Source organism: Vigna angularis, chromosome 5 (assembly GCF_016808095.1).
Source record: "Vigna angularis cultivar LongXiaoDou No.4 chromosome 5, ASM1680809v1, whole genome shotgun sequence".
In the NCBI taxonomy this organism is placed as follows: domain Eukaryota; kingdom Viridiplantae; phylum Streptophyta; class Magnoliopsida; order Fabales; family Fabaceae; genus Vigna; species Vigna angularis.
Genome location: NC_068974.1, coordinates 26167677 through 26180043, shown reverse-complemented (window position 1 = coordinate 26180043; position 12367 = coordinate 26167677). Strand labels below are relative to the sequence as shown.

Here is a 12367-nt window from a genome sequence, read left to right as displayed (position 1 = left end):
TTGGTAATGAAAGCTGTTTTGTTCTGATCGGGCTCGTACATGGGGATTTGATTATATCCCGAGTATGCATCGAGAAAACTGAGCATAGTATGCCCTGAAGCTCCATCTACCAATCGATCAATGCTCGATAGAGGATATGAATCCTTAGGGCATGCTTTGTTAAGGTCGGTGAAGTCCACGCACATTCTCCATTGGCCGTTGGATTTCTTGACCATGACCACGTTCGACAACCACGTGGTGTAAGTTATCTCCCTGATAAACCGAGCATTCGTCAGTTTGGTGACCTCTGCTTGGATGGCTTCGCGTTTTTCCTCCCCAAATCGTCGTTTCTTCTACGCAACCGGGCGCGCCTCCCGGAAGATCGACAATTTATGGGCCATGACGCCCAGATGAATCCTAGGCATGTCGGCGACCACCCACGCAAATAAGTCAGCATTGGTTCGTAGTATCTGCGTCAGATCGCGCTCGTCATGTAGTGCCAAACTCCCACCGATGGTCGTGGTTTTGGACACATCCGCCCTTAGTTGGAATGCTTGGACGTCTCCTTGAGGATGAAGACGTTCGTCTACGTTGGTTCTGGGATCCAAATCAATCGACGTTGTTTCGGCTCCTCTAGCCCTCCTAGATGGCATAAAAGGGGTGACCTTTAAACCGGCGCAATAGCACTGTCGAGCCGTTCGCTGATCAGCCCTTACGGTACATATAGTTCCTCGTTTCGTGGGGAATTTCATGGCTAGATGAGGAGTGGACACGATGGCTCCGAAAGCGTTCAAGCAAAGTCGGCCTAGCAAAGTCGAGTCCGTAGGTCTAGGTATCCTCGAGTGTCGACTCTCTCCCCTGCGAAGTCGACAATCTGCTCATTGAAAGGGGCTATCAGGTCCTCGGACAAGTCCATTTTCTTAAAAGTTGTCCAGTACAAAATGTTGACCGAACTGCCCTGATCAACGAGGACCTTGCTTACATCATAACGGGCTATTTCGACCATGATGACCATGGGATCATCATGATCAGGGTCGGGAACGTGGAAATCGGCGTCAGTAAATGTGATGTTGGGTATGGATCGAGGTTGTTGATCTACCATGTGCACCGACTTCAAGTGTCTCAAATGTCGTTTCCGAGCGGATGCTGACGATCCTCCTCCTACGAAGCCGCCAGATATGGTATCGATTCGCCCCCGGACTGATCTTTCCCTCACGGGGCGTCGAGGTTGGCTACGGGACCGCCGTCTTCGCCGGTTGTCCCTGGGAGGTGCGTTCTAGGCTGCGTTGGGAGGATTCCTTCCGGTTAGGAGTTGCTGCTCTAGTGGATATCCTCTCTTTTACATAATTTTAGAGGTAGCCTGCGCGGATGAGTCTTTCCAATTCGTCTTTCACTATGTTGCATTCTTCTGTATCATGCCCATGGTTCATATGAAGTCGACAGGCTTTACAACCGTCAGCGTTCTTTGGAGTAGCCTTTTGCCGGACGATCAGGAGTTCAGCATGCAAAGCCTCTTCGAGCACCTTTGCCCTGGGTGCATTGAGTGATGTATAACGCTCGTACTTGGGTGTCCACCCCGACTCTTTTCAAGGGGGTCTTTCATTTTTGTGGTCGTTAGACGACCGTTTCATGTCCTTCCTAGTATTATTGTTCGGGCTGTCCTGTTGTTGTTTTTTCCGTGAGTTCTTGAGGTCTTCTATGCGGATGAATTTTGCGATCGTTGCCTGGAGCTCCTCCATGGATTTGGGAGGATCTGCGTATAGCTGTTCGGCGAAATACCCTGGGCGTAAGCAGGAAGGTAGATTACTGATTATAAACGTGTGGTTTACGTTCTTCACACGTCGGGCCGTCTCATTGTACCTCTGCATGAAGGCCTTCAGGGTCTCATCTTTCTCCTGCTTGGTGTTGACAAGTTCAGCAGGAGTCATTTCTGGTCTCCGGCTGGTAGCATACTGTTTGCGAAACAAAGCTTCTACGGTGGCAAAGCAATCAACCGAATTTTGAGGGAGAGTGTGATACCACTCGAGTGCCTCATCTTTCAGGGATAACGAAAAAGCTCGGCATATGACGGGATCGTTATCCGTGTAGAACGCCATGGCATCGATGAAGTTGCGAAGGTGATTGTCGGGGTCCGCTGAACCGTCGTATCTTTCTAATACCGGAGGGGGCTTTTCTGGCATATGGGCTTGCATGATGGCCTCCGTAAAGGGAAGTAAGTTAGTAAGCCGTTGAGAGGTGGGTCCCCTCCTTCCCCCTCCGGCTGGTTTAGAGGGTCCTCCATGGTGGTTGCCTTCATTATCGCCCTAGTGGTTGGAGGCCGATATTTCAGGCGGGGGACGCGGCGTTCTCAGTGCCGCTATTTCTTCTGTTTGTTTACGTTGAATCTCCTGATGCTCCCATATGGTTTGAGCCTATGCTTCGATTTGTGCTTGCAATTGCCTGATCAAATCTAAAGTGTTGTTGTGTCCCATAGCTCTTGTGATCTTCTTTGGGGATGTCAAACCTCGGCCCCACGGTGGGCGTCAAAATGTTTTAGTATAAAAATTAAGACCGAGATACGAACCTAATGAGTCACGTCCTATCCTCCTAGAATGCCGTTATCTTCACGTCCTCTTCCTACTCAGCAAGTTTTAGGGAGAACGGGGTGGGTACCTACAAAGGCACTCCGACACTCAAGTCAGAAAAAAGGAATTGCAGAACTCTTTTAGTTCAACAATAGAAGAAAATAATGATAATTTTCTCTCAGGGAAAAATGTACCTTTTTCTCTCTCTGCTTTTCATATTTAAAGCGATAAAATAAACCGTTTACCTAAAAATCCGGTTGGTTACAGAAGTTGACCATTTGGAAAGCACAATCGTTAGGTCGTGCTTGATACTGGGTCAGTTAATCCCGTGATTTGTGACACTATGCAGATATTTCTAACTGTTTATTCTTTAGTTTATTAAGATTTAATATGTTCAAATTGACTAAAATTGACCGGACGTATTTCCTCTGGTATTTGACTGGATTGTCGTGACATCGCTGGTTAATCGCCAACCGTTTAGTGCCATTGACATATACATACGATCGCTATAATACGATTGTTTAACGATTGATGCCAAAAGGTGAATCGCGGGTCAATCGCCGGCCGTTTAGTGCAATCGACACACACATACAATCGCTATATTACGATCGTAAGATGGCTCGACATTGTGTGTTTTATTTTTTCCTTAATGGTCGCCTGAGTTACCAGTCGACTGTCGATGAACTCAGGTATCCTACGATACATGTATGAATATTAATAATACATAATTGTAAATTGGGTGTGGGAGAGGTGTATATATAGATCCATCTTTTTTTCATTTCCGTACCTATTTTCGTTTTAAATGACTTAGGCACTCTAGTGTATTGGGTAATCTAAAAACATATAATCTCGATGATCTCATTTCCTTAGTTAGGTTTCATTTGGGTAACTATTATTTTTTCTTTTACCATATAAACTTTGATTTCCATTTTAGTCTCTGAGTAACATGACTAAAATTATAATGTATTAAAAGTTGTCTAAGCTTAGGTATATTGTAATGATCTTTTTCTTCTACTTCAACTTAAAAATATTTGTGTCAACTACAACTATAATTAGAGTAAGGACATATGATAGTCAAAATACACTTATAAATGTCCAATTTAATAAAAAATATTAAAGCTTCCTTTATAATAAGTTTTTCATTATTTTGGATGAATTTTCTTTGAAATGAACAAAATCACGCTGCTATGTAATCCGTATGTATAACTACAAATAATTGTCAATAAGAACTACATTGAATGAAAAACAATAAGTTATACTAATACAATAATTAGAAAAATACAAGTTAAAAAATAATGTAAAAGCTGAAGTAAATATGTTTTTGAGTCACACATCCAAGTTAGCCAGTATTGTTGGATCTAAGTCTTTGTATTCCTAAATTCTAGATGCATTGAGCTCCACAAATCCATATATATTTAATTGCTCTTACTTCACACTTAATTATCCATATACCTAACACAATGAATTAAAAGTTGAATATAATTATTATAATAACAAAAACATAAATAGACTTACATGGTCAATTTTTAGTGCAAAGTTTCTCCAAATATTTTAATGTGTTTGCTAGGGAAAATAAATAAAATAGTAGTATCAACTCCAAAAGCTTTATTGTCGTATTATCTCTACAAGGGTTTTTCTCTCACTACAAGAAAAATGGAAATTATATACGGATTATTATATACGGATTTTTATCCATATATAATGGGAATGTTATATACGGATATGTGAAATAGCCTTACATACGAAAAAATATGTATATAATGGGGTAAAAGATTATATACAGATTATCCGTATATAATATTTTTGGGTAATATTGGCGCTTGTTGGCGGGAACTTTGTTAAGGATAGGTCCGTATATAAGGCCATATGTAAGTGAAAAAAATATTTACCTGCTGATTTTTCATACGGATATGAAGATAATTAATAATTAAAAAATAAAAATATATAATATAGAATCTGATTAAGACTCTTCTATCACTTTTCTCCCTCCCTCCCTCGAGCCAAGTTTCTCCCTTTCTCGAGCCCTAGCTATTCCTCCTTCCTGAGCCCTAGCTTGCCATAACATCAATCCATGATTCTCCCTCACTCATTGCAATCATGATTCTCCCTCTCTGAAATCCTGTTGTCGCACTCGTCGAGCCTTCTTCTCTATGCTACTGGAACTGTGTTTCTTTGCAGCCGAAGGACCATTCTCTCGTTTTCCCTTAGTCGAACCTAAGTTGTGCCCCTACTCGAACCCTATGTTGAAGTCTCCTCTACAGGTCTTCGAAGCGTTTTCCCTAAATGTGGTTGTGCGTCGTTTCCGAAACAATCTTGTTCAGCAAACACTGTCGTTCGACCTCTGTGGTTCGTTGAGACCTTCATCTGGTAAGTAATTCAAATTTCCTTCATTTTTGTAGTATCTATAATGTTACATTGACCGATTATTGTTCTTTATTCTTTGGTGGTTGGAAATCTCGATTTGTGAAACTCTAGGTTGGTTTGTTCCCGTTGGAAGAGATAAGCTCGAGCTCCAATTGCCTTCTTTACCTGGTAAGTATAAATTCGTATAAATTCGTTAGACTTGGGTTTGTGTTTATTGGATATTATTGAAAATGGGTATTGTGTTCTCATGATGATTGTCTATTTTAGTACAATTGTTTGTTGTATGTCTCGGTTGTTAGTGGAAATGATGTGGTTTAGTACATCTTTTATAATTTGTGTTATATTGTGTTAGTACCACGTCTTGACCCAAGATCTTCCATTGAGTTATATTGTGTGCGCTTTGATGAATTAGTCTGACCACTAAGACCTACTGTCATTATATAAGGGTCTTTAGGCATAGGAAGCACATCAGATATTGCCATATTGGAAATTATGGTTGATCCTGCCATAAACATTCCCCTAGCAAGACCACCTTCAGGTACCAAGGTTATACAATCATATCCTAAAGATGTTTGAGGCAAAAAGAAACAAACATTCATGAATTTGATGTAGTAGCAAAAAGAAACATCACATAACCTCCTTTCTAAATCCACACCCATATAAGACAATATTTGAAGACCGCTCCAACTGCTCCTATGATATTGTTTATGAGTCATTTCATTTAAGTATTAAAAGTTCAATTCTCCAATGTGGACCCATAATGAAGAAATAATTGAGTGCAGAGGTTCAATCCATAAGTGTTGACTGTATTCTCACAATATTAGGAAAATATTTTAACATCTTTCACCACTTGACCATATCATACGTACTACACTATCCTTATATGGTAAAGCCTCCTGTCCCATTAAAGTTTAGTCAATATAAATTTCTCCTAAAATGTAGCATAAGAAGAATCTAAGTGTCAATTATAAGAAACTAAAATTTTAGTCGCTTTGTTGTTTTATTAACCACGAAAACGTATAAAAAAATATGACCAAAAGAAGTACTTGTAATATGCAATGTACTTCCAAAAGGTATTCTCAGAGTAGTGTTAAGAAACTACAATGCATGAATAATAAACACAACTAAAATTATAAAGTGATTGGTAAACAAATGCACAACTAGCTAAAACTTGGAGCACTCAACTTTCATACGGAAGAACCACTTTTCACAAGGTAACAACTCTCTAACTTTTGGCTTATGACAATAGAAATCATAACTTTGTATAGAGATTTCACCCAGTTTACTATTTCAACTTCCTTCCTTTCCCATCATCACATTGAAACCTATTTCTACCAAGACAAAACCGAGAGAGCACCTCTGTATAAAAACTCATCCCTCTGCATTTTCCCTTTTTCCTTCCCACTCCTAAAGAAACTAAAAAAAATTAAAGAAACATATCAATCTAGGTGATTAGGTTTTTTTGTTTTTAAAATTAGAATTTTGGTAGTCTGCATCCACAAATATAGTCACAATGTTGAATTATCTTGTGGCTGATCTGGTAGTTGAGTTTGGTGATTGCAGTGTAGTACTTCTCATATCTCCCACTATTACCATAACATAACCATCCTTTGGTCGCTTATGGCAGAGCATTAAACAGCCTGTAAGATGTGTACCTTTTATGTGACAGTGTTTGTTTTTCTATATTTTAAAAAGTTTTGTTAATTGCTAGGAAAGCTTAAGAGGTTAGGTATAGCAAAAGGCCTTGGCACAACGTAGCGTAATACATACTATGTTGCACCTCGCTATCATTAAACTGAAGCGATTACGACATTAAGGTAACTTAGGACAATATTCACAGTTTGGCTCCTCAACCAATATGAATGAGTGTTCTTACATGGCTTTTTAGCCAACCTATGTGATGTAGACGGGCTCATACTTCTTAGCAGAATATGGGATTCCACGACATTTACACTGTAATAAGTTCTAGTTTTCACTGAGGGGACCCTAACCTTTATCAACTATTGTCCATAGGCCTTAGTCCTCGTGGAAGGGAATTTCACAAGGTTATTTTCACCCTTCATAGCTATAAATTACTTCCCACCTCGACTACTTTTACACAGTGTGCTCTGGTTTCACTAGGATCTGCATTTTGTTTGAGATTCAGGCCACCATTTCCGATTCTTATGTACCTGAGTAATTGGTATGTCATGTGAGTATAGATGTCCGTCTGCTCACTGGACCGTTAGGTAAGCAACAATATCGGTATAATGGTTACCCTCTTCTCCCAAGGGTTTTCCGTTTTCCTTGTCCTGTGGATGACTTTTTCTCTTTCTATATTTAATCATACAAGTAAATATCAATCATATTTCTTGCTATTTCTTGCTACCCCTCTCTATTTCTTTCCTCTATCTGACCCAAATTCCATATCACAAGGGTAATAAAGAAAGCTAAATCTGACTTGTACCTCTAATACCAAATCACATGAAAAAGAAAAATCATCTACCTTAATGACTTTTGCTTTCAATTATGAAAGAAATTAGAATGATAACTATGAACATCATTATGTATAAGTTAACTGTACAAAATCTGATGTGTATATGATGGTTCAAAAATGAGGGAGGGAAGAAGCCTTTTGTATAGTGTTAATGAAACGGTAAGTGTACCGAATCGCACAAGTAATATAAAATGATAAGACCAAGTATCGTATCCCAAAGAACTCTCGGCACTAGACAATTGTGTGATAACTCGATTAATTAAGACTTAAAGAAAATGAGATCATTGGTTTCAGATGCAAAGACATAAAATTAAATATGAATGGAGTTTGATCAATAATAGAATAACACAGTGATGAGCGGATATTGTTTTAATATGAGATGAGTATGTTGTTGGGGTTAGATTTCACCAAGTTCCCTCTCATGTATGTAAGAATTCTTCTTTATGCATTAATGTTAACGTCACTCACTAAATGACTTAAACCCAATCCCTCGACAAAATAAGCATGTCCTTAATCACCAGTTCATGCAATTCCTAACATTCCTAGTAATTAATTGTGAAGATCAAGAGCTTTAAGATGACCAAGACTCACACCCTCATCCTTGAGAAATATTACTCTTGCGAGTAATTCAACAAAAACCTGAATGTAAGGAACCTCCCGACACTTATGCAATTCATACATCATGCTATGAATGAGCACTAGTGCAAAAAAGACCTTTAACGTCACCCTTTAGGCGTCTGACCCTCGAATATCCAACGAAAAAAATGATCGGTGGCATTTTTCGTAAATAGAACAACTATTTAGACGTCGGTTATGGAAGGGTCCGACGTCTAAATACTCATATACGTCGGCTCCCCCGAATAGACGCCAAAACTAAACGAAAAAGTTAAAAAAAAAATTTTATTCTATTTAGACGTCTGTTATGGAGGGAACCGACTTCTGAAGCACTTTAGACGTCTGTTATGGAGGGAACCGACTTCTAAACCCTAAACCCAGAAATTTAAAAAGTCACTTTTTGACTCCATTTAGACTTCTGATCCCGCCACTCTAACTTCTGAAGCACTTTAGACGTTTGTTAATTGGGGAATCGACGTCTAAACCCTAAATCCAAAAATTTAAAAAGTCACTTTTTGACTCCGTTTAGAAGTCTGATCCCACCACTCCGACTTCTAAAGCACTTTAGACGTCTGTTAATTGGGGGAACCGACGTCTAAATTTTGGCATTAAAACACTGTGAACGCGAGACAGCTGTTACGCGCACTCATTGTTCATCATCTTCGTCGCGTTTTCTCTCTACAGGTTACGCTTTTCAGGTTCGTTTTCTCACTTTTGCACCGTTTTAAATTAATTTTACTCCGATTACATCACTATTTGATGCATTTTCTTTCATTTGAACCGATTAAAATGCGTTTTGTACTCCTCTTATTCCCTCCACTACATTTTTAAAACCATCCAATAAAAAAAATGTACAATACATTCTCTTCAACTAAAATATAAAGTTGTAAACTCGAATCACCATGAGTCAGGAGCAACCTCAAAGACGTCTAACTTGTATGGATCGGACGTCTATAGAGACGTCAGACCTAAAGGGTCCGACGTCTCATTCACGTCACCCATATAGACGTCGGACAAAGATCAGACGTTAAAAGCCCAAAATAATAAACGTCTAAAGTCCTTTTTGCACTAGTGGAGTTAAACAAAGCATGTAATAATCACAGACGAATCACTCTAACTATTAATGAAAAAACATATATTATTAAGAATCAATTCAAATACATGAAGAGTTCACAAGGTTATATCATCCCCCAACAACAAATAGAGTTTAATTCACCATAGACATGGTGAAACTAGATGAACAATGGACAAGAATGAGATAGAAAAACCCTAAAACTAGAAGATGGAAGCTCCCGCATCCAAATCCTCCTCCAGAGGGTGAAAAAGTGTGTTGTTGTGCTCCTCAAGCCAAAGATACCAAACCTAGGACATCTGGGTCCTTTAAATAGAGCAAAGATAGAACAGAAACAAAGCCCAGGCCTGTGTCACTAGCGCTCAAGTGCCCCACTTAGGGCGCCCCGGCGGTGAGCGGTGGTTCCCTACGCTCAAGCCTCAGAAAAGACGCCCAAGCTTCGTGCTTCTGGCGCTCAAGCGCCCAAAAAGGGGCGCCCAAGTGGTGAGCGACACTCTTCTACACTTAAGCCTCACAGATGACGCCCAAACTTCGTGCTTCTAGTGCTCAAGCGCCCCAAAAGGGGCGCCCGGGCGGTGAGCGACATGATTTAATTCCATCTAGTTTCTCCATGTCAATGGGGAACTAAACTCTATTTGTTGTTGGGGAATTATGTAACATTGTGAACTCTCATGTATTTGAATTGATTCTTAATTCCATATGTTTTTTCATTAATTGTTAGAGTAATTCGTGTGTGCTTATTACATGCTTTGTTTAACTCATTCATCGCATGATTTATGAATTGTTTTGTTATTGTACTTTGCTTGAATGAACCACACTCCTTTGAGTCAATTGTGTTGTGTTTTGTGATGAGTCTTACTTTGTGATATTCTAGTGTATTGATTGATGTTGAGATGATGCATGATGTGCTGATATACAAGTGATGGTTCACAATGTATGAAACAAGTGTTTGAGGTAAATTTTGATTGAGATATTGAGCAGGGTGTTTTTCTGAATTCTGGGACTTGAGAGTTTACCTGTGTGAGTTTGGAGCTTCAGAGTTTTTGTGAATAAGTGCTATTACTTTGGAAGCATGAATGAATTTTGCCCAAATTTTCTATGATTGAACTACTTGCTTGCAGGTTTCATATGATCAAGACCATCTTTTGTTGTCCCTTATTCTTTAAGCCTTCACATGATTTTGTCCACTGAAAAGAAAACAATTTGTTTTAACCTTTGAACCTTGAGCCTCATGCATGTTTTGAAAACCCTTTGTGAAAATCTTTACCTTGAGTTAAGTTGAGAACATTTGTGAGGTATTGATAAAGGATTAAGTTTGCGGTTGCTGGAAAGACTGGGAAAGGAGAAAGAAAAAGCATTGAGCTGAGCAATGAATACTTGAAAAGAAAAAGCAAAAGCAGAAGAAAAAGAAAAATGAAAAGAAAAGAAAATAAAAGCTCAATGCAAGGGAAAGCTGGGAAAAAGAAAGAGAGTTGTTCTTGAAGGATGAAATCCTAAATGTCTCTCTTAACTCAAGGACTTTGCTAACCAAAAAAACCAATTTCCTTCTTAGCCTAGCCAAATTACAAGCCATGAAAAACCCTTGTGATGATTACTTGCTTGTGAGTATGTTTGATTGTGGTTAAATGAAAGGCAAAGTTAATTTGTGGGACATTGTGATAGTAGAGTGAAAAAGACACCGACACCTCATTATACACCGTTTAGTTGAGTGATACACTTTTGAGTGCTTGAGTGATACACTTTTAAGTGCTTGAGTGAAACACTTTCCTTGGTGAGGAGTAGTTCTTTGAATTTATGATTACATCTTTGCTTGGTTGATTGATCATTCTTAAGGATAACATCTGTTGAGCATCACATTGATTTTGATTGGATTAAGGCATCTACACATCTTGACTGACATCTTTATGCTGAGTTGATAAAAGTGATTTCTTGTTTGGAAGAAAAAGTTTTTGAAAAATGTTGAGTCATTATAGTGATTGTTTTGAAAAGCTGAGTTACATTCTTTTTTACTTGAGGACGAGCAAAGTTCTAAGTTTGGGGTTGTGATAACGGTTGAAAATACTGTTATCTATGATGTAATTTTGACACTAAATGCACCTTTTTCTGCTTAGAAACTTGCTTGGAATCATGTTTTTGCTTTAGTTTTGTGAATTAGAGAGTTGACGTTGAACTTAATGATTTTATGACTAAATTCCCTTGGTTTAGTAGGTTAATGAAGTAATTTCGAAGAGGACTCAAAGTATCAAGGAGTCAGAACTCAAGGAGCAAGCAAAACTGTAAAAAAGTGAAAAAACGCAGTGCTAAAAAATTCCACGAGGCTTGGGAGCCCCTTACAGGGGGCTTGAGTGCCAGAAAGTGTCACACACCGGCCGGGCGCCCTTCCAGGGGCGCTTGAGCACCAGAAGCCGCGCCCGGGCGCTCCTCAGGGGTGCTTGAGTGCTAGAAGGTGTCGCACATCGTCCGGGCGCCCCACTTAGGGCGCTTGAGTGCCAGTTCGTAGGCCTGGACCTGTTTTCTGTTATTTTTATGTTCTATTTAAAGGACCTAGGCGTCCTAGGTTTTGTATCTCTGGTAGGAGTAGCACAACACCACACTCTTCCACTCTCTGAAGGCGAATTTGGATGCGGGAGCCTTGATAACAGTTGAAAAACTGTTATTTTAATACTTAAAATTGATATAAAAAACAACCTTTATGTCTAGAAACTAGCTTGGAATCATACTTTTGCTTATGTTTTTGGAAATAAGAGAGTTGGACAGGTTTTATGGTTAATTTCCTTGTTTTTGCAGGTTTTTGAGATGAATTTGATGAAAGAAATGAAGTGGGACTGTGATGGAATTAGAAAAGGACACAAAAAGTGCAAAAGAAGAGAAGCCGCAAGTACCGCTCAGCGCCAATTACCGCTGAGCGGCAGTTTCAAGGACCTGTTGGCACCGCTGAGGGGTAAAAATGCAGCTGAGGGGGAAAATAGAAGAAAAACACTTACCGTTGAGCGGTAATTACCGCTGAGCGTCACTTTATTGGGCTTTAGGCTAATTTTCTGTAATTTTTATGATCTGTTTTGGGCTTGGACCCGTTTTCTGTTATTCTTATGGGCTTGGGCTTAATTTTTTGTAATATTTAGAAGTCTATATAAGGCTTTAGTCTTCCTAGGGTTAGTATCTTTTGATGGCTTAAGCACAAAAATACACTTTTCACCCCTTGAGGGTAGATTTGGGGATGGTGACGACTCTCCTCTTCTCTTTCTAGGGTTTTTCTATCTCTTTCATTCTTTCATTCCATTATTCATCTAGTTATTC

The 12367-nt window shown here is 39.2% G+C and overlaps 1 protein-coding gene across 1 annotated transcript; it reads right to left on the bottom strand.

The window, feature by feature from the left end:
* Positions 1-1565: 1565 nt before the first annotated feature.
* LOC128196698 (uncharacterized) lies at positions 1566-2159 on the bottom strand. Its single transcript, XM_052878201.1, has one exon. The coding sequence runs from the start codon at positions 2157-2159 to the stop codon at positions 1566-1568; it is 594 nt and encodes a 197-aa protein (XP_052734161.1).
* Between the last annotated feature and the right edge of the window lie 10208 nt (positions 2160-12367).

What these genes read in the sequence shown, in the direction of transcription:
- LOC128196698 (XM_052878201.1), bottom strand. Translation starts at nt 2,159, where the DNA reads ATGCCAGAAAAGCCCCCTCCGGTATTAGAAAGATACGACGGTTCAGCG.